At 38.1% G+C, this 25,911-nt stretch overlaps 1 protein-coding gene across 1 annotated transcript in view; it reads left to right on the top strand.

The window, feature by feature from the left end:
• The window catches only part of RANBP17 (RAN binding protein 17), a 148,275-nt gene that overhangs the window by 89,977 nt on the left and 32,387 nt on the right, over nt 1–25,911 (top strand). The window contains exons 19-22 of the mRNA XM_082063400.1: nt 4,187–4,290; nt 10,343–10,431; nt 16,825–16,932; nt 19,339–19,421. Coding sequence (XP_081919526.1) covers nt 4,187–4,290; nt 10,343–10,431; nt 16,825–16,932; nt 19,339–19,421 — 384 coding nt within the window. The remainder of the gene's footprint in view (nt 1–4,186; nt 4,291–10,342; nt 10,432–16,824; nt 16,933–19,338; nt 19,422–25,911) is intronic.

Genomic DNA, 25,911 nt, shown 5'->3' with positions numbered 1-25,911 from the left:
AGCATTTTGCATTTCTAGGTGAGATCCTGATTATGGCAGAACCTTCCAGCTTACAGTAGAAGGTTTTTTATTTCACCTCTTCATTCCCAATACACAAAGATTCCGAGTTTTAACAAACACTGACAAGAGCTCTGCAATTCAACCAGCAATACTTAAGCCTGCACTTGGGCTTACCTTTTGAGCTGTCCCTTGGAAATGAGAGAGGTTAGACACATGTAAAACCAAGTGCCTGCTTTAATAGTGAGATGTGATGAAGGGTTCAGTCACTTTGAATCCACTCACTGCCCTTAGCAATACTTTTGTGTCCTGATTTCCAGCCCTCACACAAGGACTTAGCCAGGCAACGTGTGTGCAGAAGAGATTGACCTGTCATAGGCAACAGTGGTTGTTTCTGTCCTTGGTGATGATGGGTGCCTGTGCTGGCTACTGCTGAGCAGAGCTGGAAACAGTCAGTTTTGAGGCAAGACCAAACCACGTTCATCAGCGTTTTCTTAAAAAATGGCAGCTGTGAGCTGGACCTGCTTCCCTTGCAGTAAACTGTGTTCAGCACTGCCTCAGTGTTGTATCACATAAGCAATAGGTACATTTTCTAATATAAAATGGGTTACACGTGCAGTTTCAGTAACTTTTCCTACGGGGGAAAAAAAAAGGAAAAGGATTTGGTAAAAACAAGCTCACAGGTGTTAAAAATTAATCTCTAAGCAGAGGTTGTGTAAATATATGTCAGGCAAAATTCAGGCACATGAGTTACAACGGGCTGCAAGCTGATCGAGGTCGTTGTGATTCCTCTGTTTAAAAGCTCTACAAGATCTTAAGTGATTAGGAATATAAGGGAAAAACAAACATCAGTGTTTGGGCTATTGTCCTTTGTGTCCCTAGTGGAATAAATTTGGGTTTGAACTGGTAGAAAAGCACACCTAGAGACGCAAACAGGTACAAGTCGTGTTTTAGGGCGCAAATTTTAAAAGTAAGGCATACGCAAGCCGTCCTTTCTGTGTGTTTGTGTAAGCATTAAATGGTAGCATTCTTACCTGATGAATTCAACTATGCAAACGGGTATTTTTAGACTAAAATGCATTGTACCGACTGTCATTTTTGTTTTTTTCAAATTATACAAAGAACTTTATATATAATCCTTTTATATGAACAATAAACGATTTGCATGGAACCCAAAATTTAAATGTATTTTATTGGTGGTTGTGGTTTTAAGTATTTGTTTGATGTAGAAGTATTTTTGGAGATTACTTAAGTACAATAAATTCAGAATATTAATATTTTAAACAATGTAATGTTGGAATGACTGGTGAAAGTTAATTGTAGTAGGAAAAAATCAGCAATGTATTAATTGGTATTTGCTTCAAAATGCACTTTGGCTTCTGTTGAATTACTTTAACCTTATATGAATATAATTAGGCACTGAATCCCATATGTGCCCCAGATTGAGTTGTAAATATTTTTTTGGCATTTAGAATTATAACATTTTGTCCAAAATTTCTAAAGTAAACTGAATATTCTTTAGTGTGAAGTTATAGTAACCAAAACTAATACAAGAACATCTGTAAAAGTTAGGTTTAAATCAAAGTTTTTGCTAGGATTAATAAATTTTAATCACTTTTTCTTTTGCACTACCAAAAGGAATAGATCTAAGCTGTATATAATAGGCTCAGGAGGTATTTGGCATGATTTGTCAGGGTCCTGCGTTACCAGGTGTCTGTGCTCGTGCTCCGTGCCTCACCACGTGAGGCAGGTTTCAGTCACTGCTGCTGTAACCCGCATGCAGATTGGCCAGAACTTACACGTGAGGCTTCTCTTTTCTTTCAAATGACATCGTAAGGATGTGTACTCATAGTTTGCATTAGGAAATGAACAATTTACCATGGTAGATTTGTTTAGGATAGTTTCTTCCTTATTAATCCTGTACTGTTCCTGGGTTATGAATGTGGCTTGTACAGGAATGTGAAAGAAGTGTAAAGGCAGTAATTCGTGTTTCCTTTCTAAAACTTATAAATTATTTTATTAATAGGGCAATACTGTATAGGATGCTAATAGTATGTTCTTTCTTCATTGCCTATGCTGAAGTTTAAAACAGAAAGAGCACATAAGATTTCCCCTTACCCTGTTTACAGAATGAGTTAGTTGGTCATTCAAGTGTTGGTCCCAGTCAGCATTGGACATTCTGGTAGTTCTTTGGTCTTCTCAACCTCTTAAAAAGTATGCTTGAGAGTCTACCTTTGGGAAGGCTTCATCTTGAATTTGGCTGTGTATATAGTGTCTTCGTGGAGTTCCTCTTCTAATGATACACAGCACTGTAGAAGAAGTGAACTCTTACTTTTGCTATGTCATGATAATTCACATTTCTCCGGAGAACTCTATAAATAGCCAGTGAGCCCTGGTCTTGCATAAGGCAGAATCTGAATGACTTCATGAGACTCTACACTGGCATGGGACAATACCAGAACTGGGCTTTTCCTAAAGGATTGATTTTTTATGTTTTTTATGCTCTGGGGAAAATCTCATAAGCAATTAAAAGGAGAAAAGCATTAGGATATGCAATGCATATAGAAATAGTTTAGCTTCTAGGAGGATAAGAGGAAGCCGACGCTGGTCAAGCAAAGAGATTGGGAGCAGAGAAACTCGTACTGTGTTGGAACAGGATGCACATCCCAGATTTGGCCCCTTACTTCGCTCCTATAAGAAAGTTCTTGAGCATGTATTGTGATTTGAAGTCTGTGTAACTGGGGCTGACCAGTGCAGTGGCAGTAATTTACTGAAAGTATTTCCTTTGCTTTTAAATATATGTGGAAAACTGGGCACAAAAGGCCAGTGGTACAGGTAGCAGTTCAGGTCACAAGGCTCACAGAACTGAGGAAACGCCATCATTAGGATTGCCTCTGCAGCTTTCTTTCCCTCTCCATTGTAAATATTTACATTGTTAGGAGGCAGTTTTAATTGCAGGATCACAATTATTCCTCTCAGAGGATATTTGCCTCTTTCTGTTCAGATGTGTCATCCTAGCTTAATGAGGAGCTACTGGGTATTTTGAATTTTTGTGTGTGTGCATTGTCAATCTGGATTTAAGTGTTAGTCCACGCTTTGCTTTCTATTGTGACTGTTCTTCCTGGCCTTTTACTGTTGCACTGGGGTGAGTGATGGGGTCTGCACAGTATCCCTAGGGACAAGAGGCTGGAATTAGGCCCATTTTACAGGTGAGTGTGTGAAGTGTAGAAGCTAAACTGTAAAGCTCTGCCTAATTCTGCACAACCAGTTTGGCACACAAAAGACTCCTCCTAACTCCTAAACTCAGTTGCAACTTAGTTTGCCAGACTTTGCTGATGAAGAGGGAGGGAAGCCCTATAGCAAAGAGCTCTTTAAAGAACATAAATTAAGTTCCTACTCTGAATTACTCTCGAGGGGAATCTGCATGCGAGAGGCAAGCTGCCCTCATTAAGGGCCTGCAGATAAGTAGCGTGAGTACCAATCCTCAAGCAAATTGCCATTTCTAAGAAGTTGTTGTTTGTTTAGAGTTACTTGTTCAGCATCATGACAAAAACAATCCAGACTTCCCGGTTATCTAAATGAGACAATCTCTTTTTTTCCCTACCCTACCACAATATCTTGGTTCTTTTACTCTAAATTCACACCTGAAAAAAATGAGGCAATAGTGTTATAAAAATAACTCCAACACACTCCAGATGTTTATCCATGGCAGCTTCATTCCGTATACTAAATAGGCAGGAGGTAGCAAAAAAAAATAGCATATGATCATAAATGTTAGTGATTTAAGCATCATACTACAAACTACACACGTGAAAGGCTCTAATTTATCATTGCCATTTTAAATTTAACATTTTTTAACTGTTGAGTCTTGACTTTCTTATGTGAATATTCTTCTAGGGTACTGAAGAAATGCTGTCAGCTTAACAGAGGAAACAGAAATATGAAAAGGAGACAGATGTAAAAAGCAGAGATGTGCCAGTCTCAGATACAAGTTGTTTGCGATCAACAATTTGTCTTTGTTTATAGCTCAGTAAAAATATGTCAAACCTCAGATTTTTGTTCCTGTAGGTTATATGAAAGTTCCGATGATGTCAGTGAGACCTTTCTATAAAGGCTGAAGAGACTGACCCTGCCAAACAAGCATCAATATTATGTGATGCTTTTGCTGTTTTGGTTTCTTTTCCTGTAGGTGAAGATGAAGAAGAGTTTGAGAATTTCATGTTCCCGCTCACAGTTTCATTTGAAAGTGTGACTCGGATATTCAACAGTGGTTTTGAACAAGAAGAAGCAAAGGTAGGTTTATTTCAATTATGGGGAAACAAATTATTGATGGGAAAAACTAATAGTGGGGCAAGCATTTAACAACAAGCTTGTCCTGTCTTCTGTCTCTCTTGGCATGTATTCTTATATTTATACCTGTATACATATATATATATAGAGAATAACAAACACTACAAATGACTATCCTAAATAAACTTTGTACAAAGGCCTTGGGATTTTTCAGTACTTTGCATATCTGGTGACCCCATTTGATCCCCATTTATAATCAAAGCGACAAATCTGTCTCCAGTGATAGCTTATCTGTTTCGTGTGTAATATCCCCCTTTGCCATGCAAGTATCCTGTTTGTGTATATTAACATATTTATTTGGGGGTATGAGGAGACATGTTGTAACACACTTGATAAAACACTGCTGCTTTAAAGTATTTTTTCAAACAAGAATTTATTATATAAATCAGGAGTTTATTAAATGGCTGGGCATATATGTATAAATAGGAACTGGTCTTGAAGTATTGCACCCTTAAACTGAACAAAGTGATTAGGATAACTGATAGCTAAATAAGGTTTTTATGTGCCTGTGGGAGCCATATTAGGATTGATTTGACAAGTCAGTTCAGCTGTGGCAACAGTCATAATATCTAACACAACATTATGTTTTATTAGTAAAATCCTTAAGTGTAGCAAGCTGTTTGTGTCAAAACAACAGTATATTTTAGGGAAGGAAAAGACTTGCTAGATAGAAGCTGCATCATCAGGAATGATAATATATTAGAGCACTATTGCATTAAAGAGATCCCCTTCTCCCGTCGCTGAATAAATAGTTAACAATGCACACTGGAGCTCTCGCTGTAGCTACACAGGGTAATTTCGAAGAAACCCTAACAGTAATTTTTAATTTGCAGTGTGATGGAAACTTAAATACTACGTCATCATATTTATCCACTTCCTTTCATAAGAAAATAACAGCTATGCTAGAAAGATTTAGTAAATAATTTGTCTGAGTACATCTCTGACATTACCAGAAGTTGCACAATTCAATATAATAGCTTGAATTAAGCTTAATATTTTTTTAAATAGAACTTAAAGCTATTTCAACGATTACTTAATTCTAGCTTCCTCATTTGTTGTTGCTTTATGTATTTAATTTTAATAACTTTTCATTTATTAAATAGGCACAGTTCAGATGCAGTTCATCTGTCTTGGATTCACCTCTCATATTTTCAAGTTACAAATCCTAAAAATCAGAACAGTTAGGTCATTTGATAGCACTACCCTCTCTATGGGAAACTGTATTTGTTGTATGTGAGGATTCAGTTTATTAAAATAATTTTGCCATTGTCCTGCCTGGTTTGCTTGACACCACCTTAGTAGAGAAATTTTAATGGAGTGCCAGTGATATATTCCTAAACTAGCAAGTTCTTAACGACCCTGGAAAGTGACTGCTTGATTACACTTTAACGGTATTTGCAAATAAAATCACAAGTAATTAAGGGGAAATCTCCAGGCTTTTGAGCAAGTTTGATGCATGATAACTGCCTGATTCAGCTTCATCTAGAGTAATGCTGTGTAGACAAGAGCTACTGAGATCAATAGCAACATAATGATAGTGGCAGAATTAAGTGAGTAACCTGAGAACTGTGTCTTCAGAATGCATGCAGCTGCCACCAGGCAGGGCCACACAGTGCACTCCCGCTTCCGTCCTAAATGTTCATCAAAAGACGCCCTGCAGGAAAATGGAGTTAGATGCTCTTTATTGCTGATCGTGTCTCTTGCCACATTTATCAGGGAAATTGGATTAGCAGTTGGCAGCTGCAGGTAGACAAGGTTCTGCAGTGATTAAATATGCAGCTTGGCTGCATTTGTTGTGACAGACCTTTAGTAAATTCTACTGTAAGCACCATCTGTCTAATTTGTATAAAGAAAACTTGGTGCTTTAAGCTACTGATAAAGGACTGAATCTGTTGCTTTATCATAAACAAAACTTTTGCTCTAAATTCTCTTAAGCGTAATTTATTAGGTTAAAGCTATTTTTCTATCATGATGAATAAATAATACATGCAAAAGTGCTTTCAGGTACTTCATTTTGCAAGTACTGCAAACAAAAACAGTTCAGTTCTTCAATAAAATGCTTAGTATTCCGATCCACAGGGAGATGACACTGTGAAAATATCACTATGAAAATGGTCCAGGACTGCCAAATTCATTTAATTTGTGGGTTTTACTAGGACTTTCTAACTGGCTAGGGGTTTCTTTGTTTTTTAATATTTCTGAAATACACCATTGAAAAACAGTCACAACAAGGGAGCCCTTTCTTTTTAAGATACATTTGTAATCATTAAATCTGCATACAAAACATATGTTTAGCTTTCTTTTCCAGGGAGATCAAATATAATTGAGGATGGCTTAAGTAATTACGCGCTTTGCTTTCCTTTTTGCTGTTGGTTTTGGGTTGTTCCTTCTTCCCATTTTTTCGTTAATAGGAAAAAATGTCCAGTATTAAAACCGTGGCTAATTTTCTCCTAAGAATTTCAAGGTTTCTCTTGACAATCCAGTTAAGTAATATATGGATGGGGCAGCCGGAATCTCAGTAGCACTTTGTTTATAGTTGTGACATCATCAGATTTGCTAGAAACGCATGAAAAAAGGGATGTGAGGAAAAAGCTGTTAAATAGCAACATGCTATCTTTAGCCGGTTTGTAGAAACTCCATGCTGTTAAATTATTTAAAATCCTTGATTTTCAGCTTGCACACATTAAAAGTTTTCACACTAAGTGCCAAATGTTGCAAACAGCACTTTAACAGAATGATTTTGCTTTGATCCCTGTAGCAGTTCCTGAATAATTTATCACAGGTTATTGCCTTAATTCTGGAGAGGGATAGAGCAATAAAGGCAGATGAAAACACTCCAGTTGAAACACCTTGGGGCCTGCTCATTCCTCTGACACGGCTCTTTTGTTGGAACTATTTAGAGGTTATTAAGACGTGTCTCCAGAATTAAGAGTATGCTGTAAGGATGAAGACAGCCATCTTAATTCTAAAGACAAAGCGCAATGACCCTTCACCTTTTTTTTCCTTTGTTGTTATTATATAGTAGAATTATGAGGGTAATATTATAGCTGCACCCAGTAGTGCCACTGTAGTTAAGGGTCTGTCAGACTTTCCATTACAAGCCCTGTTTTGGGGCTGGGTGGCGTGAGTCGTCTCGTCTGGTTTAATTGTGTTAGTCAGACACTTGGCACATGTTGGCAAGTCGTAGGGTTTGCTCTCTCAATATTGACATTTTCCGCTCCCTTCATTTGAAAAATCGGTTGAAAAATCTTCTTTGGAACTTTGAAACAAAAAAATCTGGATTTCTTTTAAAAATTGCTTTGTTTTAATTTCTCTTAAGTAAATCTATCCCTGACATTCAGGGAAGAATATTTCAAAATAGAAATTTGAACAAAATTGTTTCTTTGGCAAGAAAAGCAATGTATAAAGCCCCATGCCACTGACAAGCTCCTCTTGCAATGTTTCTTGTATTTATTGTTCTTCACTTCTCATCTGACTCGTTTTGCAGTTGCTGGTGTTGTTATTAACTGTCACTTTGCCCCAGAAAGGGCTGGTGTTCGGTTGTGTGTTCTTCAAATTACTCTGTTAAGTTTGCAAGGCCCTTCGAATCCCACAGGGTGACAGACAAAAAGTAGATGTCCAGGTGTATAGTGTTGTTTGTCATAAGGGCTATTTGAAAACTCATTATGGGCTAAAATTAGTCTGTCTTGGGATTTAAGCATTTTGGGGTTTTTTTCTTACTAAATGTGACTTAATCAAGCAGGAAATCTGGGCGATTTTTGCACCTGTTAGAGTTGAAAGGTATTTTTACCAGTGACCTAAGCGGATCAGGACTGATCTCAAGATTTTGTGGGCTATTAAATAGGCTGTTTGGCCATTGCCAACTATAGGCAGTGTTATTTTATAAAGTTGAGTTCCAAGGGATATCTAAACCACCAAGTTTGCTGGGATCTTATAGAACAAGAATCTTATGGTGACTTGTAGACTGAGGTCATTTATTAAGAATAGTGTTGTAAATGGCTTGGGCTTTTTAATAACAACACCTGAGTTGAAAGAACAGAACATCAAGAAATGTAGCTTGGGTAGTCGTTGTTCTCCTTTCTTTTGAATTCCAGGTCAAATAGCGTCTGAAATTGCTTGGTGTTTGTGTAGGTTCCCCAAAACCTGGGACTATAGTTTAAAGAATACACACATAAGCTTTTATTAATAGTTTTTAAAGTCTCACAACCAAACTGTTCCTTAAATATCTTTTCAAAAGAGTGTTTTCCTACAACCAGTTGTTTTTATAAAGACGGAATAAGCATGTTAGAGGAATACGGGTTATTTTCTAAGCCGCGTTGTGCAGAGCGCAGTGAGATGGGAGCTCCTGCTGTCCCAGCGCATCCGCAAACAAAGGCAAGTTCACGTCATGCGGGGCCATGGGTCCCTGTGGTCCCTGCCCCGTCCCTGCCTCTGCAGTCCCGCTCGGCCCCTTTTTTGTGGCTAGAATGGCCAAAGGAACCCAAATCAAATCTGGAAGATTTCCATTTCCTTGTATATATTGTTGCATCTCTGTATCCCTTCAGAAAGAAGTATGAAGTGTTGCTGACGAGTTCTTTCAATTCTTTACAGTTTGGCCACTGTGTCTGCTAAGCACTTATTTTGTGTGTGGACAAAACAACACACCAAGTATGAAAATACAGGCAAATGTAAACCTACAATTTTATATTGTAGCATTGAATGCTTCCTCTCTAGTGATTTCAGAGTCCCTTTAAAGTTAATGAGAGTTGAGACCTCTGAGCATCTTGGAAGTTCAGGCCATTTCAATGCATGGCAGAAAGGAAATGCAAATGCTAGAATACTCCTAGCAACCGCACCAGTGGTTTGCAGAGAGCTCAGTATATCCTTGGATAAACATGTGCGTGCCATCCAAGTCGGGTGGACTATTGGGTCTGGATGTGAAAAGCAGAGATTAGCCCTCTTGTAAGATTACGTTTAGGCATCGACCATAATTTGCTCTTTATGTGATAAATTAAAATTAATCTGTGAATCTTACCTTTTATTTTTCCAAACACTATAAATATTATATCGTTATCACCCAGGGGTACATTATTGAAAACTCTGGTTTTAAAGAGAAAACTCTTTACCTTTTTTTTGCCATGCTTTTGTGATTATTTTGCCAGGGTCTGTGGTCTTCTATTATGGTAAAAAAAGTGCAAACCCCACCTGCAACAAACAGATAAAATTTATTAAAACTACTTAATTTTCAAAAAAGAATGTTTAAATCAAAGTAAACTGAAAAGTTTGGTTATATTGTTAAATTTTGGGGTTTTATTGATGTCTATTAATTATCCTGAAAACTTCCTTTTAGTAGGGGCTAATTATCTATGTACAAAATGTTTGGCTGCATTTGAGCTGGAAGGGTTCTGAAACCACATTCAGGCATTAGAAGGAAAAAAGAAATTCATCTCAGAACTGATGGTAATACAGAGATTTGCATGTTTTTCTGGGAAAAAAGAAAAGGAAAAAGTTGCTTTTTGAAGAAACCAAACTTGAAAAAATACTTAAAAAAAAAAGTGTTAAAATAACAGCACAATGAAAATCTCAGTGCAACCTTAATTGTAGCTTATTATGAGTATCGGTTAGTCTTACACTTCATTCAAAATATTACAAGCTTAAATTAACGTTTTATTGTTATTGTTACTTTAAATGTATTAATACAGGAAGCACTTTTAAACTTTAATACACGGTATTCATATATTGTGTTTTAATTTGCATTATTCATTAGGATAGCATATTGAATAATCAAAAGCATTTTGTAAGCATTTTGCTAGTGTTAGCGCTATAAAACTTGTGGCAATCTTGTCTGTTCAAAGAATCTTTGTGGTTTTTATTAAAAAAAAAAAAAAAAGAAACAGAGCGAGCCATTTAAACTAATGAATCAAAATCAGATACACGGCCATTATTGGCTGATTATTACTCCATCTGCTCGGCGCTAACGTGAAAATCAATTACGGTGCCTCTTTCCCACTGACAGCGTCTGTTGGTGGGGCTGGCGCGGGACCTTCGCGGGATCGCCTGCGCGCTCAACACAAAGAGCAGCTACTCCCTGCTGTTCGGCTGGCTGTATCCTTCCTTCCCGCGGGGACAATGCCCGCTCTGTGCGGGGACACCAGGCCCCTCGCATTAGTGGCACCGCGCGGCACAGCGGGGAACGGGAAACAAAGCTCAACGAGCTCGTGCGCCATCGGCCAAAATTACAGCACAATGGCAACCGTGCGGTTAACCGGGGAAGGACCACCGAGAGGTCACTTTTTCTTTGCCGTGTCACACTGCTAATCTAGGAAACGTAGCCAAGTGGTTTTCTTCCCTTCTTAAATCCCAAATGTTTTCATTAAAAAAAAGCGCTACATCTTAAACTCCAAACACGATGTACCTACATTTGGTTTAACATCAAAAGTGCTTAAAAAACACTGTACAAGTGCTGTCTGGGGAGATTTCTCTCTCTGGTATGAATCATGTCTTTAATTTAGTCAGTTACTTTCTATTTATGTCAACTCTATTAATATCGCAACACCTGCAATCTTCTCGATCCAGAAGAAAATGGACATCTGAAAACGAAATCAAAACCTCTAGATTGTAGTTTTCTTCAATAAGTAATGACAAAGGAGCTCTATTTGCTTTAAATGTTGTGTGCGTTTTTATGCCAACAAATACAAGAATACTCCTGGGTATTTTTCTAATACTATAGAGAAAGATTTTGTATTGTTATAAATACAGTAGCTGCAATTCTCTCTTAGGTACACAGTCATATTAGTAACAAACTGCTAAAATATATAGTGGAGTAATTATGAAAATATTTGTTTTATAATTTAGATTTCACAAAACTGTGGAAGTAATGATGCATTTGTTTATTTTATGGACAGAAAAAATACCATTTGAGTACAATTACATGCTTTACTAGAAATTAAGCTTTTAAAAATAATTTTATTTTAAGCAAATAATGAAACCCTACCATTCACTAACAATCTTCCTGGTTAATAAAGAGGAATGCATCAATATGGAATTACAACTAAGAAATGAGCCTTTAAGGACTGAAACGCTGCACAGTGGAGCCTGGTCCTTGCGTGGTGGACAGTGGGATCCTGATGACCATTCAGATAAGTCCTATTTAAGACCTTTGCAAGCCTGCGGTGATTCTGGCTCAGCTTGCAGAAGGTAAGCCCAAAACATAAAGCAGTGTCATGTTTATTCCTCTAAAAATCAGTGGAAAGCATCCCTTAATTTCAGTTTTAGAGAACAGAAGGGGGGAAAAAAAGAAAAAAGCACTCCTGAAGCCAGGCTGTGAATTAGCAGCACATTTTCCAGTGGGCACCATTGGGTACATTTAACTTTGTTAGTCCAGCTTGTGCTTGCGTTACACTAAAACGTAATAATAAAATCAGGAAGATGTGTAAAAGCAGATCAGTGCTGCTTCTATTTCAGATTGGTTTTAATTTGTTTTGCCTCGTGCAGCATGAGTATCGCAGTCCTCTCCTGTGGACAACTGCACATCTCCAGGTGCGGGAGGAGGGACAGCACACACTCGCCTCCTCTCCCTTTGAAAGAAGTGGAGTTATCCACGGAGGTGCTTTTATGTGCAAGGATCCAGGATATGTAATCCTCAGGACCCTTTCCTGATTTTTAAAATTTAATTAATTTATTCCTTCCAATTTCTGAATTAAGTTTACTTCAAATAAATAAGACCAGCCTCCAACTTTTAGATTTCATTATTCTGTATTACAAATAAAAACAGCTTGAGATGCAGCAGTGTGTGGAATGCAAAGCTCAGGCCTTGTCAGTTTCTTTTCCCTTGCACAGGTTCAAATTTTTTGTTTCTTCCACCCCTTTGGGTGTGAAGGATAAGTGCTCGCTCCCGTTCAGTGGGTTTCACCTCGTTTGCCCAAGTCCAGCTTCATCCACGTATTGATCCAAAGCATTAGAGCCACATAAGCTGCTATTATTGCAACTCTGATTTGCTCTATATAAAGACAGATAAAGGAGAAGGGTTGGTCAGATGCCAGTTGTATCCTATAAAGTTTGAATATCCTTTGATTAACATGTTTCTTTTATATTTTCAAATATATAATCAGAGAATGGTTTTAATAGCAAAGAATAGCTGTTTTTTCAAACAGATTTTATTCTGTTATGTTTGAAGCCCTAGTATTTCAATATTGAAAATGGCAAATACAGAATATTAGCCAAAATAAATCTGATTTACTTGCATTCATTCAATAAATAACAATACAAAGAAGCAAGGAATAGAAGTTTAAGCTTTTCATATACCATCAGGCGATGCTTATTCTGTATTGAAGACTATGAGAAATAGTCACTTGTAAATTGTTGGTAGAATAATATATCGATAAACTTTTCAAGTGATTTCAGGAAATATTTGGGATATGAGTCCTGTCCATAACAAAACATGTTACACTCAGTGATCTCTCACCTGGGAGATTCTTCTGGTTTTTGGTTTAGGTTTGGTTTTTTTTTTTCTGATCACAGTGTTTAGGATTTAACTCTTGTCCAGTAGATGGCAAGAATGAGCAGAAATAATTTCTTTAAAGTCCTTTTGGTCTGGGGAGGGGAGCAGGCGCAGGGGACACCGTTGTATCTTGTATTTTACCATGCTGATTGAGTTATTAGGATCATGGTTTAGAGGTGAATCGTCAGGTATGCTGAAGCTGCGCTACATTGCCAAATAGGGCTGTTTTGTAGCAGGCTTGCTTATACTAATTGAGTTTCTCTAGCAAATCAGGCTCCTTGGAAAAAGGCCAAAGGCTTTTCATAATTGTATTGACAAGAAAATGAATATGATAAATGGTGTTCATTCAGCTGAGACAAGATTTATAGTTTTCCTCTGGCGAGGGATGAAGAGAAAATACTTATAGTAAAATTTGTTTTAAAGTTGTATTAGGTGATCTCTCAAAAGACTTCATTAAAATATTTCCAAATATTTTAAGCAGCTTTAGGTGTTAAGTGTAGCATCTTCCCAAAGCAGCCAGTAATGAAAGATGGAGAAAAACATCACACAAACAAACAAAACAAAAAACCCAAAACCCTGGATATGAAAGTCATTTATTCTTCCTGAAATATTGATATGTCAAGCTGTCAATGACGATTCCAGTACCACAGCTTTGCAAAGTTTATTTGCCATTTGTATTCATAACATGTGGTCTCTGTAATTTGTAGGTCAGTCCCGAACATGCAGGTGTGGCCTGGAAAAACCTGAATACCAATTTGAGTAGAATCAAACCCGTTTTTTCTTAACTGTGAGGATTTTCCTTATGTATCTCATTCTGCTCTTTAATTCAAGACTGCCTGGGCAAGACGTTGGATGTTTGATCTGCTTTATTCCTTACTAATATCAGGCTGTAGTCTGAGGTCCTTGATTTCGATTCACATACGTCCATGGAGATTCGGTTGTGAGTTCAGGGTAATATCCACTTTTTTGTACTTTCATTTACTGTTTCTTACAGTTAGGTGGTAACCTATAGGCAATTTTTCCTTTGTTCCTCCCAGTTGATTCTCAGTATTTAATGACTTCTGTTGTCTGTAAAAGAAAAAGACTGCAATAAGGAAATGGGTTGCAAGAATTGAATTATTAGGTTGAATCAGAGTTGCAGTCTGGTAGATAGTACATGATGTAGATGTGTGAGTGCATTAAATTATCTGCCTATATAAAATGCCTATGTGTGTAGATTTATAGACACTAAGGTTATAGAAAAGTGAGCTGCCATTGAAATGTTTTATCTAGTGGCCATTTAAAAGTTGCAGTTGACCGAGGTGTCCAGGTGTCTGATCCTGTGCTGCTTCAGGTTTGGATTGCTAGAATAGGAAACCAATCTTCCCACCAAACTACCATTGTTACATTTTAATCCAAATTTGTGTCCTATTTCCTAATGAAATAAAACCATAGGTGGCAGTAAGATGGCTTTTTCAAAACAATTCTGCTTTAGAAGTACTAAATTTTTAAGTTTATGTGTTTTAATGACTTGGGATTGGGTACAAAATTGAAAGAGCCAAACAAAGAGCTGTAGAGAATGAAATTTACTGATCACAAGAGAAGAGGAGAGCACGTTTCCTCAGTTAGCAAGGCTGCCTGATCAGTAATCTGTTTGTAATTGCTGTTACTGCCAGTTGCATTGATTCAAACCTCAGTATCATTTTTTGCAGTTTAAATTCCTTCGAGCTTGAAATGACTGGTCAGGCTAAGTTCATGACTTAGCCAGATTCCTTGAAGCTTGTGGTTAAAACTACTTAAAAATGATACTCTGTTTAAGACCAATTTATTCCACTTGGTTAGATTTATAAAAGAAGCAAACAATTGCCGAAGCCTTTCTGTTGACCCAAGCTTTTATAAAATTAGACTATAGTTTCCAGTCTTTCTTTGTCAGTGAATGTGGACTCAGTGCTTAAGTTTTTGAATTAAGATAACATCATATTGGATGTGTTGGCAGCCTTTCATACTGCTGTCTTGCATTTTAGTTGTAGGGTTTGACTGTCAAGTTACTCTCTTGGCCATGAAGATTGAAAAGGCAATTGCTTTCTACCCTGCAAAATTCCTCAGTGGGGCTTTGCAGTGTCCCACAGCTCCCTTTTGTGCACCAGGGACTACTAGGAATGCTGAGGAGGCACAACTTAGGAGAATGAGAGTGCAGCTCACTTCTGTACCTTCCACGGCATCTGCTGCATTGTGAGAACATTGACCATCTTCTGGTGAGAGCGAGCTGGACTGGAAGTCCACCTCAGAAAAAATGGAGCTGGCATTAGTGAATTTTTAAAGGTATGAGGTGGATCATCTATGCCCTTTGAGGGTATTTAATGCAAATAGAATTTGAATCCTTGATAGGATGAGAGGAAACGGCCTCAAGTTGCACCAGAGGAGGTTGAGGTTGGATCTTGGGAACAATTTCTTCCTGGAAAGAAGACACGGAGATGAGGTTCTCAGGGACGTGGTTTAGTGCCAGGGGTGGGTTATGGCTGGACTCGATGATCTTGAGGGTCTTTTCCAACCAAAATGATTCCATGATTCTATGAATTTAAATCCCAGTTTATTACTGTGTGACTCTCCATGTTACGTGTAACTCTAGTTTGTTCGATTTAAAACTTAACCCCATAAAGGAGTGAGAAGCAAGGTCTAAAAGTATATCTCACCTGTCAGCCTCATCAGTTGGTGGCTGCAGTGCCTCGAGCAGCTGGCAGCAAAAGCACAGGAGGTGCTGGACGCCTCCGACGGGCAGCGTGGCCAGGACGCCGTCCATCTGTCTGCAGCCCTATCGCTCGCACTGGCGCTGGCTCTGCCGCTTCTGCCTCACCAGAGGAGCCACAGCAAACTGAGACGTGTCTGCATTTCCTAGAAGCCTGTAAACCTGTATATATTTCAGACTTTTCTTTCACAAGCCCGTGTTGACTGCTTGGCTTGTATTCTACTTCGTAAGATTGCCAAGAGTTGCCTTTCTTGTCTGAATAGGCAATAGCTTTCTCCTAAGAATCCTCACTGTTTTTATAAAAAATAAAAATAAAGCAGAATTATATGACATGAAACAAAGTTAAAAATTAAAAATAAGTTTATTATGAAACAAAACCATTGACTAGCTAGGTCATGTTTTAATAGTAAATCATATAGTTAAAATCTCTTGGTTCAGTATAAAAAAACCTGTTTAATTCTTTGCCAGTTAGGCTGTGCCATATCGTTTCCATTTACCGGTCTGCATTCTTATCCAAATAAACTCTTTTTTTTCAGCATGTTGGGAAGATTAAGGGTCAACTTGGTATAAAATAATTTTATGAAATATTTTGATACAGTCAGTAACTCATAAGATTTTTTTTAAGCTAAATTGCAGTCTACTAAACTTGTTGTTTGGGTTTTTTTCTGTATTGCATTCTTTTAAATCCTGCTTCAGAAGAACAGATATCTCAGATATCTCTGGGGTGCTGGTGAGCAAACAGCTCTCCTGAAAGAGTTCTTAGAAATCTAACTACTCTCTCCCCCGCAGTTTGGCTGAATTCTCTTCTTGAACGCTCTGAGAGCAACTTCGCACAATCAAATTGTTCTCAACCATTTATATAGCAAATATGATATATATGAGGTGGCACTGAAATTTGGGACTCATGATTTGCTAATATATAAATTTGTGGTGGTTTAAAATTAAGTTGCCATTTGCGACATATGCCATTCATTTAAAATCCAAGCACATTTTATATATGTAATTATAGGTTAGCTTCACGTATACACACTGCTTTCCTTTTCCTTCATTACAGCTCTGGTCTATTAACTATATCCCACTTAACCATTAACATTTTCAAAGCATTTAGTGTTCTAAGCAGAGACTTGCTTAAATTCATAGGTTCTGGCAGTCCCTCTGCCAAAATGGGCAGCCAGGGTTTATATCTGGCCCACCCATCTAATGGTGTTTGGAGGGGACGTTGTTTTGCAAGTTGATGTTTTATCAGTGAGCTCTTTAACTCGGTTTGGTGAAGATACCCTGCGCACATCTCTGTTCTGCAAAGAGCCATTGAACTGTGGTACCGTGAACCTGCGTGTACAACCCCCATCTTGAAGCTGATGGCAGAATTCGTGCAAAACAGGTAAGAAGCCCGTGAAAATTAGATAAGCGATGAATAGTGCAGTGGTACGCATTCTCTGTTCCATCTTCCTATGCTTTGCTTATCCTCATGATGTCTGACTTTGACTTAAGACTGCTACTTTTGTATTGTGGAACAAGGTTTGCAAGCAGAACTCAGTTTTCAGTGTCATTGTATGGTTTTACCAAAATGGTAGATGTTACAAAATCAGCTGGAGATGATTCATTACAGGAGCATATGTGAGAGACTACTGTGATTTCATATTCAGTGTTAGTGAAAGTGCGTGCTTTAACCAGGGATAAATTCCGACTCTATAATTAAATATCAGAAAATTGTCTGCTGTCAAGATTTGCTGCTGGCTGAATTTTTGCCTTAAGCCAAGCAGCACACACAATGTGCCTGTAAGACCACAGCTCCCTTTACAGCTTCTTTTGCAACTCAGCTCTTCCAGCCGAAGTAGGAAAGAATGGTATCTAATACAGCAGTATTTCTAATCAACATGTAGGTGACTTCTCCCACATGTAAAATCTGCTCTGTGGACTAACCAAAAAAAACTCAGAATGATTCTGGGAGGTGATTTTGGTACTTGACATTGCAGTAGTTAGAATGAAATTCCTGTTTTACCACAAATAAAAGGACAATTTATGTGGGGAAATGATCACTTGGAAATATTTAGTGTACCGCCCAAAGTAAAAAAATATTTTTAAATGAGAAATGGTTGGTTAAAGTCTCTGTGCTGCATATCTTCATGACCAAAGGAATTGGAGTTTTCAGCAGAGAAGTGATGAGAACACATACTTCTCATTTTGCCTTGTGAGTCAAACTTACAAGTAAAGAAGTTGAAATATTTGAAATTTGGGGGAAAAAATATTTAGTTTAATCTAGTGGCAGGAAATCGATGCCTTAAATTTCAGAGCTGGCTCCCAGTCAAGCACTGGTGTGTCTGATGTGCACTTAATCCCTGATTAAGGCTACACAAACCTTAGGGCAGAGTTCCCTGTTTCTTGCTCGTGTTGACTTGCTTGCTGTGACTCCCTCTTTGGTTTGTATAGGCTAATCATGTCTGTCATCCTGGCAGCTGTGAAATAGATTCCTGGAAAAGTTTAACCTATTTTTATTCATGGTGCAATGCACAAGTCGTACACACTAATAGTGCTGCAACTTATTTCAATGAGGAGATCATTAAAGCATAAGCACAGAACTCTAATAATGGTAAAGAAAAACAAGAGGAACTGGAACAATAAACCTTATGCAAAAAAACAGCTCTTCAAGCTACTTTCCATATTCATGTTATTCTTCTGCCTATTGGTATTCACAAAATCTGCCTTGTTCCCTTTGGAAAACATTGTCCAGGATGGTATTTTTCACAAGCTGTGTACTGCATCAGCTTTTACAGGTTAGAATGCACTATACAATATACTTTGACATGGTTAAAATGTGTTACGGAGTATCAGATTGTGCATTATGCCACTCTGACATTGAGATGATGTGCTGGTTTGAGGGTGTTGTTTTTGCCTCTGCCAGCCATTACCGTTTTGTGCATATGGAATACACAAGTGTTTTATACAAGGCATGTTGTATTCATTTATAAACATCCAGATCTACACCAGGACCCTGCAAATAGGGACTCGTGGAAAAAAATTGGACTTGCAGCACAAATAGTTGCCTACTGCAAATAGGTCAGTCAGGGGATACTCTGGTTTACAGCACTCAGTCCAAATAAACACTAAGGGTAAGTTTTGCTGAAGTTACTTAGAAGCTTAAGACCTATATTCAAAGCTAACTTTTAGGCCTGAACTAGGAGTTAAGCTTCTTTATGACAAAGAAAAATCGGAAAGATACACCAGGGACTTTGACGAGGACTCTTGTGTTTCCAGATTGGGAACAAAGTGCTTCTTGGTGGCTTTGGTAGCACCAGTGCCCCAGGGAAGACAACATGGTGCAATATGCTTCGGGTCTGAATGGTCATAAAAAGCACAGGTTACAATTTACACTCGGAGAACTGGCTTGATTGCCACAGATTTTACGTAGCAGAATAACCAGGGGGGATTAGTTTATTTTTAAAAGCTATACGGATGCAGAAGCAGGGTAAAAGTCAGCCTAACTGCTTCGATTTTGGAGCTTTTGTAGCGTTTTTCTGGCCTGTATGCAGGCACAGGGTGGTCACTGAAAGCTGTGCCTGTGTTGTCTGGTTACCTGCTCTGCTTGAACTTGGTCTTTTGCTATAAAATGGTTTCTTTGGCAACATGTGGAGATAACTAGAGTGCACGTGGTTAGACTGAAAGCAGGAATTGGTTTATCAAATAATTGTACTTGGTAACCAGCAAATGTTTCTCTTGTTTTAGGAATGAACCCATTGCAGTTTTCTGCTTCCATGACCATCTGAATATTTTTGCTGTTATTTTTTAGATCACAACGTTTAAATTTTGATCGATCATCTCCAAATGGAATTCTTCTCTTCAGAGAAGCTAGTAAAATGATTTGTACGTATGGTAGGTATTGGTTAACGGTTCCTCCCTCTGTCGTGTCATTCTTTGCCTGCCTTGTGATATAAAAATCCGGAGCGCTGATGGATCTGTGGGACCAATACGTGGCAGGACTGTAAGAACTGCAGCCCGTGCCGTCCCGTTGGGAAGCACAGAGCACCCCAGGCAGCCCCTGGAGCTCCTTCCCTTCCATTGCTCGCGGTTCATTCACATAACGTTCTCGCTTGTGTCGCTTTTTTAACTCGAACGCCTGTCCTCCAGCAACTAGAAATGTATTTCAGCAAAGACGCAAATACTCAGGAGGTGTTTGATCTAGGCTGCTGATTGATAGGTGTGGGTTGATTTTATGTATTCAAATTATATTCCAGTAGTTCCAAAACATAATAGGGCCATAACAGCTTTACCCTAGAGCGCTGTTAAAAGTGTTTATAATAAGTTGCTCCATTTTACTGCTCCCACTCACACATGCAACTGCAGCAGGTCTTTGACACCAGCAGTTTATATTACATTGCAACTAACTTTGTAGCTTGCAGTTTTGCTTTCTAAATATTTTGAAAGGAACTTTACCAAGCAATCTCATTTGCAATTTGTGTGAATGGGAAGAGCCATAAATGTCCTGTTACTTTTAAAGAAAGAAAATTGGTGCATCAAGTTTGCTTTTACTGCAATCAAGTTGCTTTTTGGGTCTGGAAACTGTGTTACATGACTGTCTGTATATTAAAAAAAAAAATCAACTGTAATTTTGCATTTGATCTGTACGGCATGGAAACAGTATGTGCAAAATGCATAAAGCATTTATACTTATGACAGAAAAAATTACATCGAAGTAACTCTCGGTCCTTGCAAAATCATTTTTCTGTTTCTTTTTTTAAATATACCATGTAGTAAGTTAGCACGTTTTTTTCAGCTATGTTATTAAGTAAATTTGTTAGAACAGTGAGGCAGAATAAAAACATTTTCCCTGTATGAAAAGATAAAAGATAAACTTCTAGATTTTACTACTGATTTTCTGGTAGCTTTTGTACTTAATTGCTGTAAGCCCTCTTTGGTGATTTAAAAAAAAAACAAACAAGTGTAGTCATGATGATGCTTCAGCCCTACTTGTCTTGTGGTACCTGATCCCATCGCAGTTGTATTTTCCTTTTTAATTTTTGTTTTATTGCAATCAGCCTTTATCATCCTTTTTGCACATATGAAAAACATACTGTATTGTTGGGCATCCATTTGTCTCGGTTGCTGGCATCAAAATCTGAAACCTTGCTGAGTAAACCACACTAGTTGGTTTCAACCTGCTTCATTTCTCATTCATTGCCTGAAAAACACTTTGTAAAGAAGCCTTTTCCTTTCAGTTGCAGCTTTTTATGGTGTGTATGTGAAGTTCACAGAATTCTCAGCCCTAAGGTATGGGTAGCTCTTGCATATGAGGACCAGACAACATTTCTGGCCTGTGCTAGAATTTAATTATGCAATGTAAAAGGAAATTTCAGGGCAGTCTGGATTTAAGATTTAAAACTAAGTGGTGAAGATACAGAGCCTGTCGAAGCCTCTGTCCAAACACCCATCAGCCTCTTTGTTAAATCATATGGAAGATACTCAGGGATGTGTGGTATCTGTCTGGAGATGTGTGCCATGGGAAGAAGTGAAATGACCAGAAGAGCTTTCACACGTCTCTTTTGCATCTTTGATAACTGAGTTCCTACAGCAGGATGACATTGTACTCAACACAGGGGAGAACTGTTCTTAAAGTCTTCCAAAAGAAAAACTTAAAATCCACAATCAACTACAAGTGGAGGAAATACGTAGATGTGGGAGATGAGCCTCCACTCAATATATAATCATAGAATCGTTTTGGTTGGAAGAGATCATTAAGATCATACAGTCCAACCATAATATGTATGTATTTCTTTAATTTTGCTTTTAAAACACATTTGTATTATCATCAGTGTCCGAAAGGGTCCCATCAGTGATCTTCCCATGACTTAGGTGTAACATTTAGCGGAATTGTTCATGTTTTCTGTGAGTGATTGCCAATAGTTATTCCAGGACCACAGAGTCTACATGGAAGAACTGCCGGTGCAGGGGGATGAATTGGCCTCTTGGAGCCCAGATTTTGGATAATCCAGCCTGCTCTGCACTGGCTGCAGCTCAGATGCAAGAAACCTCCGAGATCAGTGCTATTCCGAACTGCCGCAGCTATTTCCGAACTGGTCTCTGCCTTACACTCTAGGAAGGCTTTACTGCCCACTGTATTTCAAAAGACTACAATTAATCAGCTTTGTATAACTGCTGTTAACATTTTTAGCTTCTATCACCAATAACTAGCCTATGAGGTTTCCATTCCAGCATACAGAAATATATAACTCTTCTGGAAATCCAAAATGCCTGTCTTTAATATATACTAAGCATATTCAGTTGTCACTGAGTAAAATTTAAAATACAAATTATTTTTATTTTTTAAAATTAGCACCTCAGCAAGTGCTTAATTCTGCTTAACAGATCCAGCGTTGCGATTAGGGCAGTACTAGTGTGTCCTGTCCTTCTGCTCATTTATCACTGATACTGATAGAGTGCTGAAGACAATTGTAAGATGTCTTTATAAATGCTATATGTTCAAAAGATGTAAAGCCTGGCGTAGGATGCAGAAAGCACTTAGAGAGTCAATTATCCTTGTTAGGAGCTGCAGCTGCTTGGCAAGGGGTGTTGTGTCTTGCCCATTATGGCAAGAGCCGGTGTGACTGAGTGATAGAGTGGTTTGAAATAAACTGAGAGGATAAAATTGAAAGGAGTTGGAATAGTACAGTCCACCATTCCTCATCCCCAATATATTTCACTTTTAATTCTGTATGTACAAGTCTCCTTACTCTTGTGTTTTTGAACTCCCAGTTGTACAGGAATGATGTTTCAATGCATCTTGGGACTGTCTGTTTTTGTTTTGTGGCTTCTTTACATTTTAGTAAACCTCTTCCCTTTCATTATAGGAGACTGACATAAAAATAATACTTTCAATATGCTGTTTTTATTTATCTACATTCTGTCATGATATACTTTGATGTAAGTTTTTAATTTTGCTTCAGCTTTCAGCTGTTGTAGCAGTTACTGCTCAAGGTCAGAGCTGAGGTTACCCACAGTAGCACAGAACAATTTCCTGTTCTCACAGCCCAGGTAGCATTTGGATGTGGATTAAATTTTACCACATTTTCCAGTAGCCAGACACAATTATTTCTAATGAGCTTTAAATTGCTTCTAGAACATGTATTTCAAAACTTAGTGTGGTAATCCATTCAGTGCCAGCAGCTTCAGAAGATAACAGTTCTTCAGAATTTTGGTTGAAGTGGTTCTTGCTGTAGAACAGGTATTTTTAATCAGCAGCTTCGCTTACAGGGGAGCGTCCACTGGCCTTGGTTGCCATTGATCTGCTCTCCTCTGCTTTGTGATGGCAGTTCCAGAATATATTGCTCTTCATTACTGACTCAGATTTCATAATCGGTTTCTTTTGGCAAATTTATCTTGGCACTATGCATGCTCGTTGTGCTGATTTGAGAGGGTTTATGCATGTTTTGTTGTTGTGGAAGCTTTAAAAAATTAGTTTTTGAAGCTCATTCTCATCTTTATGATTCATGCTTTCCTTTCGTTCTCTATATACGGCCACATCTTTATACTGCCCCAGCATTCTGAACGCCTGAAAAGCATACATTCCAAACCATCTTTATGAGGCAGTGGTGAATAATAAAAACAGGAAAGGGGAAAAGGCAAAAAACACTTTTTCTCTATAAATGTGATACATTTTCACAACCTTTGTTTAATCTCACCAAAGTCTTTTTTAAATCTTCATCTAATTCACACATGTTTTAACATGATTTAGTTATATTATTATACATAGCGCTTATTGGACTGAAATCTAGAACAAGCCCGGCTTAAATGAAACTCAGCCATAAGGAAACATTTTTTGTATTATAGCTTCTACTGTAAAAGCAATTAAGGAGGAGAAGGGAAAGGGAAGCTGCCTGTCCTGACATGCTCCTGCATCCCCATAACGGGGATGTTCTCTCCCTCAGAGCATCTCCCTTCGGGATTTTGCTGCCTTCATGTTCCCCCTCTGCACAGACACACTTGGTTCTTCCAGGTCCTTTCCTTATCTACTAAGGAAATTAAATGGTAATGAACCATTTAAATTGTCAGCCAAATTCAAGCCTTTATTTCCTATCTAGCAATTTTGCCCAGTAACTTTAAAAGTTATTTCTTATTCCTGTCAGAGTTCTCTGTCACCTCTGAGGTTGAATTTATATTTTTGTAAGTGACGTTGCTGTCAATGCAGGGCAAAAATTTGTATTAAAGGAAATTACTGAGAATTTTGAAAGACAGTGTATTTTAAAATTGTGAGATACAGTTTCTCCCACATTAAGAAGAATGCGGTGCAAGTTAGATGTTTTTGATTTGATTTTTAACTCAGGAGTAGTACTGGATGTTCACTGATTAGTCTCCATAGAGTTTTCATTTTGACAGGAACTGCGCATTTCAAACACAGTTTTTAAATTCAGCATGCCAAAGGCCACTTTTATGTCGATTTAATTTCTTTAACTTGTTTCTTTTAACAATAGGAGTTTATAAAATGGTGGTTTGGTCCTCTGCTACAGGGATTATAAATGTAAGCATATCCTCAGTAGCTGAGGAGTCGTTCTTGACCTGATTCCAAGTACCTCAGTAAATTAGTTTATGTTCAGTAGTATCCATGGTGTGTAAAAATATTCCCCTGTAGCTCCTGCTAAATGTTACAAGTAGACCATTCTTTGTTTTATCTTGTCAGGCGTAGCTCCATGCTTCATTTTTTTTTCAATAACTAATGCTAAAACACTAGTATTTGCTCTAGCAGTGCCTCCCTTGGATCAGAGGCTCATGGCTTGGGGCACTAGTAAGAGACACCGTGTGGTCTTTCACCTCTGCTGCTGATTTGAAATCGGCTGTTCCCACTCTTAGGCCCTTTTAAAATGAGTCCATGAACACAGAACAGATCTCTGTGGGCTCTGTCAGTTTGCAAAACGCAGCTTTTAGTCTTGCACTTAGACCCAGGTTCTGTGCTTTCATTATTATAGAAGGGATAGGCACGAAATTCCTCTCTGCCAGGGCAGCCCGGGGTAGCAGGGCTTGTGCCTTCCCACATCGAATGCTTTATGCTGAGCAACGGATTGAAAGTTTTAATTATAGGGGGATTTTTTTTGCAAAGTAATAAAAATGACAGAAGATCAGCGCTAGTGGGATGCCTCCTAGAATTCATTTTCCCAGGCTAAGGCAGTCCTAGGGTTTATCAGCTTCTTTCCTCATCATCCTTTTTTTCCATTGACTTCCAATTAATTTCCATATTAAGTACATAATTGCCTCGTTGACAACTACTAAGCTCTTTCCATCTGTTGTTGCATGTGACACTGAGTCCTTCAAGGACCAAGGATTGCACAATGTCGTGCTTGGACAGCTCAGCTGTAAACCCAAGGCTGTTACTTTCTTGGATCCAGAACTTTGCTTATTTCTGAAGCCAGATATTTATTTTTGTTATTAAAGCAGAGATTTTTAGCAGAAAATTTAATACTGGAGAAGAGCAGATGAGGTTAGTTTACAGCACACTTACCTTTCTGTCTTGTTTTCACCCAAACAATTGTACACTATTTACATAGTGGGGTTTGAAAAGTGTGCACCTTCCCACTTTATCTCACAGACCGAATTTTGTATTTCATTTTATTTTTTTCACAAAATTTGAAATTCACTGATCTTCTCAGTAACTAGACAAGTTCTTGGCAAAAAGATTAGTGCTGATTAAGGTGACCTGGCTGGGATATCTTAAATGAGGCACTGTAGGAAGCTAAATGGAGTTTATCTTTATTGAGAAATTATATTTACATAAAATTAGGCTAAAGTATTACAATAAATGAATAACCAGGTACACTAGAAGACATTCTTCTTTTTCTGCTTGCTTCTACTTTTCAAAGAGGATCTTTTGGATGCTGGTAATTATTAGTAAAACAGTCATTTAACACCATTTGGAATGAATCCCTATGCAGTGGCAGTCACTGGGGTGGCACCTTCTTCCCCAGTCACACTGTGTTCATGAGTACAGCATCAGGGTAGTAGAGGTGCTTATACAACTATTTACAGTAGCAAAACCATTCGGTATTGTCATTAATTATTTTTTTTAATCTAAGAGGCCTTGATTTTGATTGACCATCTTTCCCAGCTAAATATTTGATTCTTCTCCTCCCATAATTCTAGCAATGCTGTTCTCACTTCTTACAGACCCCAGTTATTATACTTCTCCTCTGATCGCACTCCCTGTCTTTTTTTGTAAATCTACTTTTCCTATACAACCTGATGGATAAATTGCCTTGGACTTGCTAGAAGTGCTCAACAAGATTAATGTTTTAAACGGTAACTTAGGCCTTTCCCTCTTTGGATCAAATAATACTAAATGGGGGATACTTCGATGCGTTGGGTGTTTAGAAACAAGGTT

Source organism: Streptopelia decaocto (genome assembly GCF_964273445.1).
Source record: "Streptopelia decaocto genome assembly, chromosome: 12".
NCBI lineage: Eukaryota > Metazoa > Chordata > Aves > Columbiformes > Columbidae > Streptopelia > Streptopelia decaocto.
Note: the sequence above shows the minus strand (reverse complement) of the source record. Positions and strands in the feature narration are given on the sequence as shown.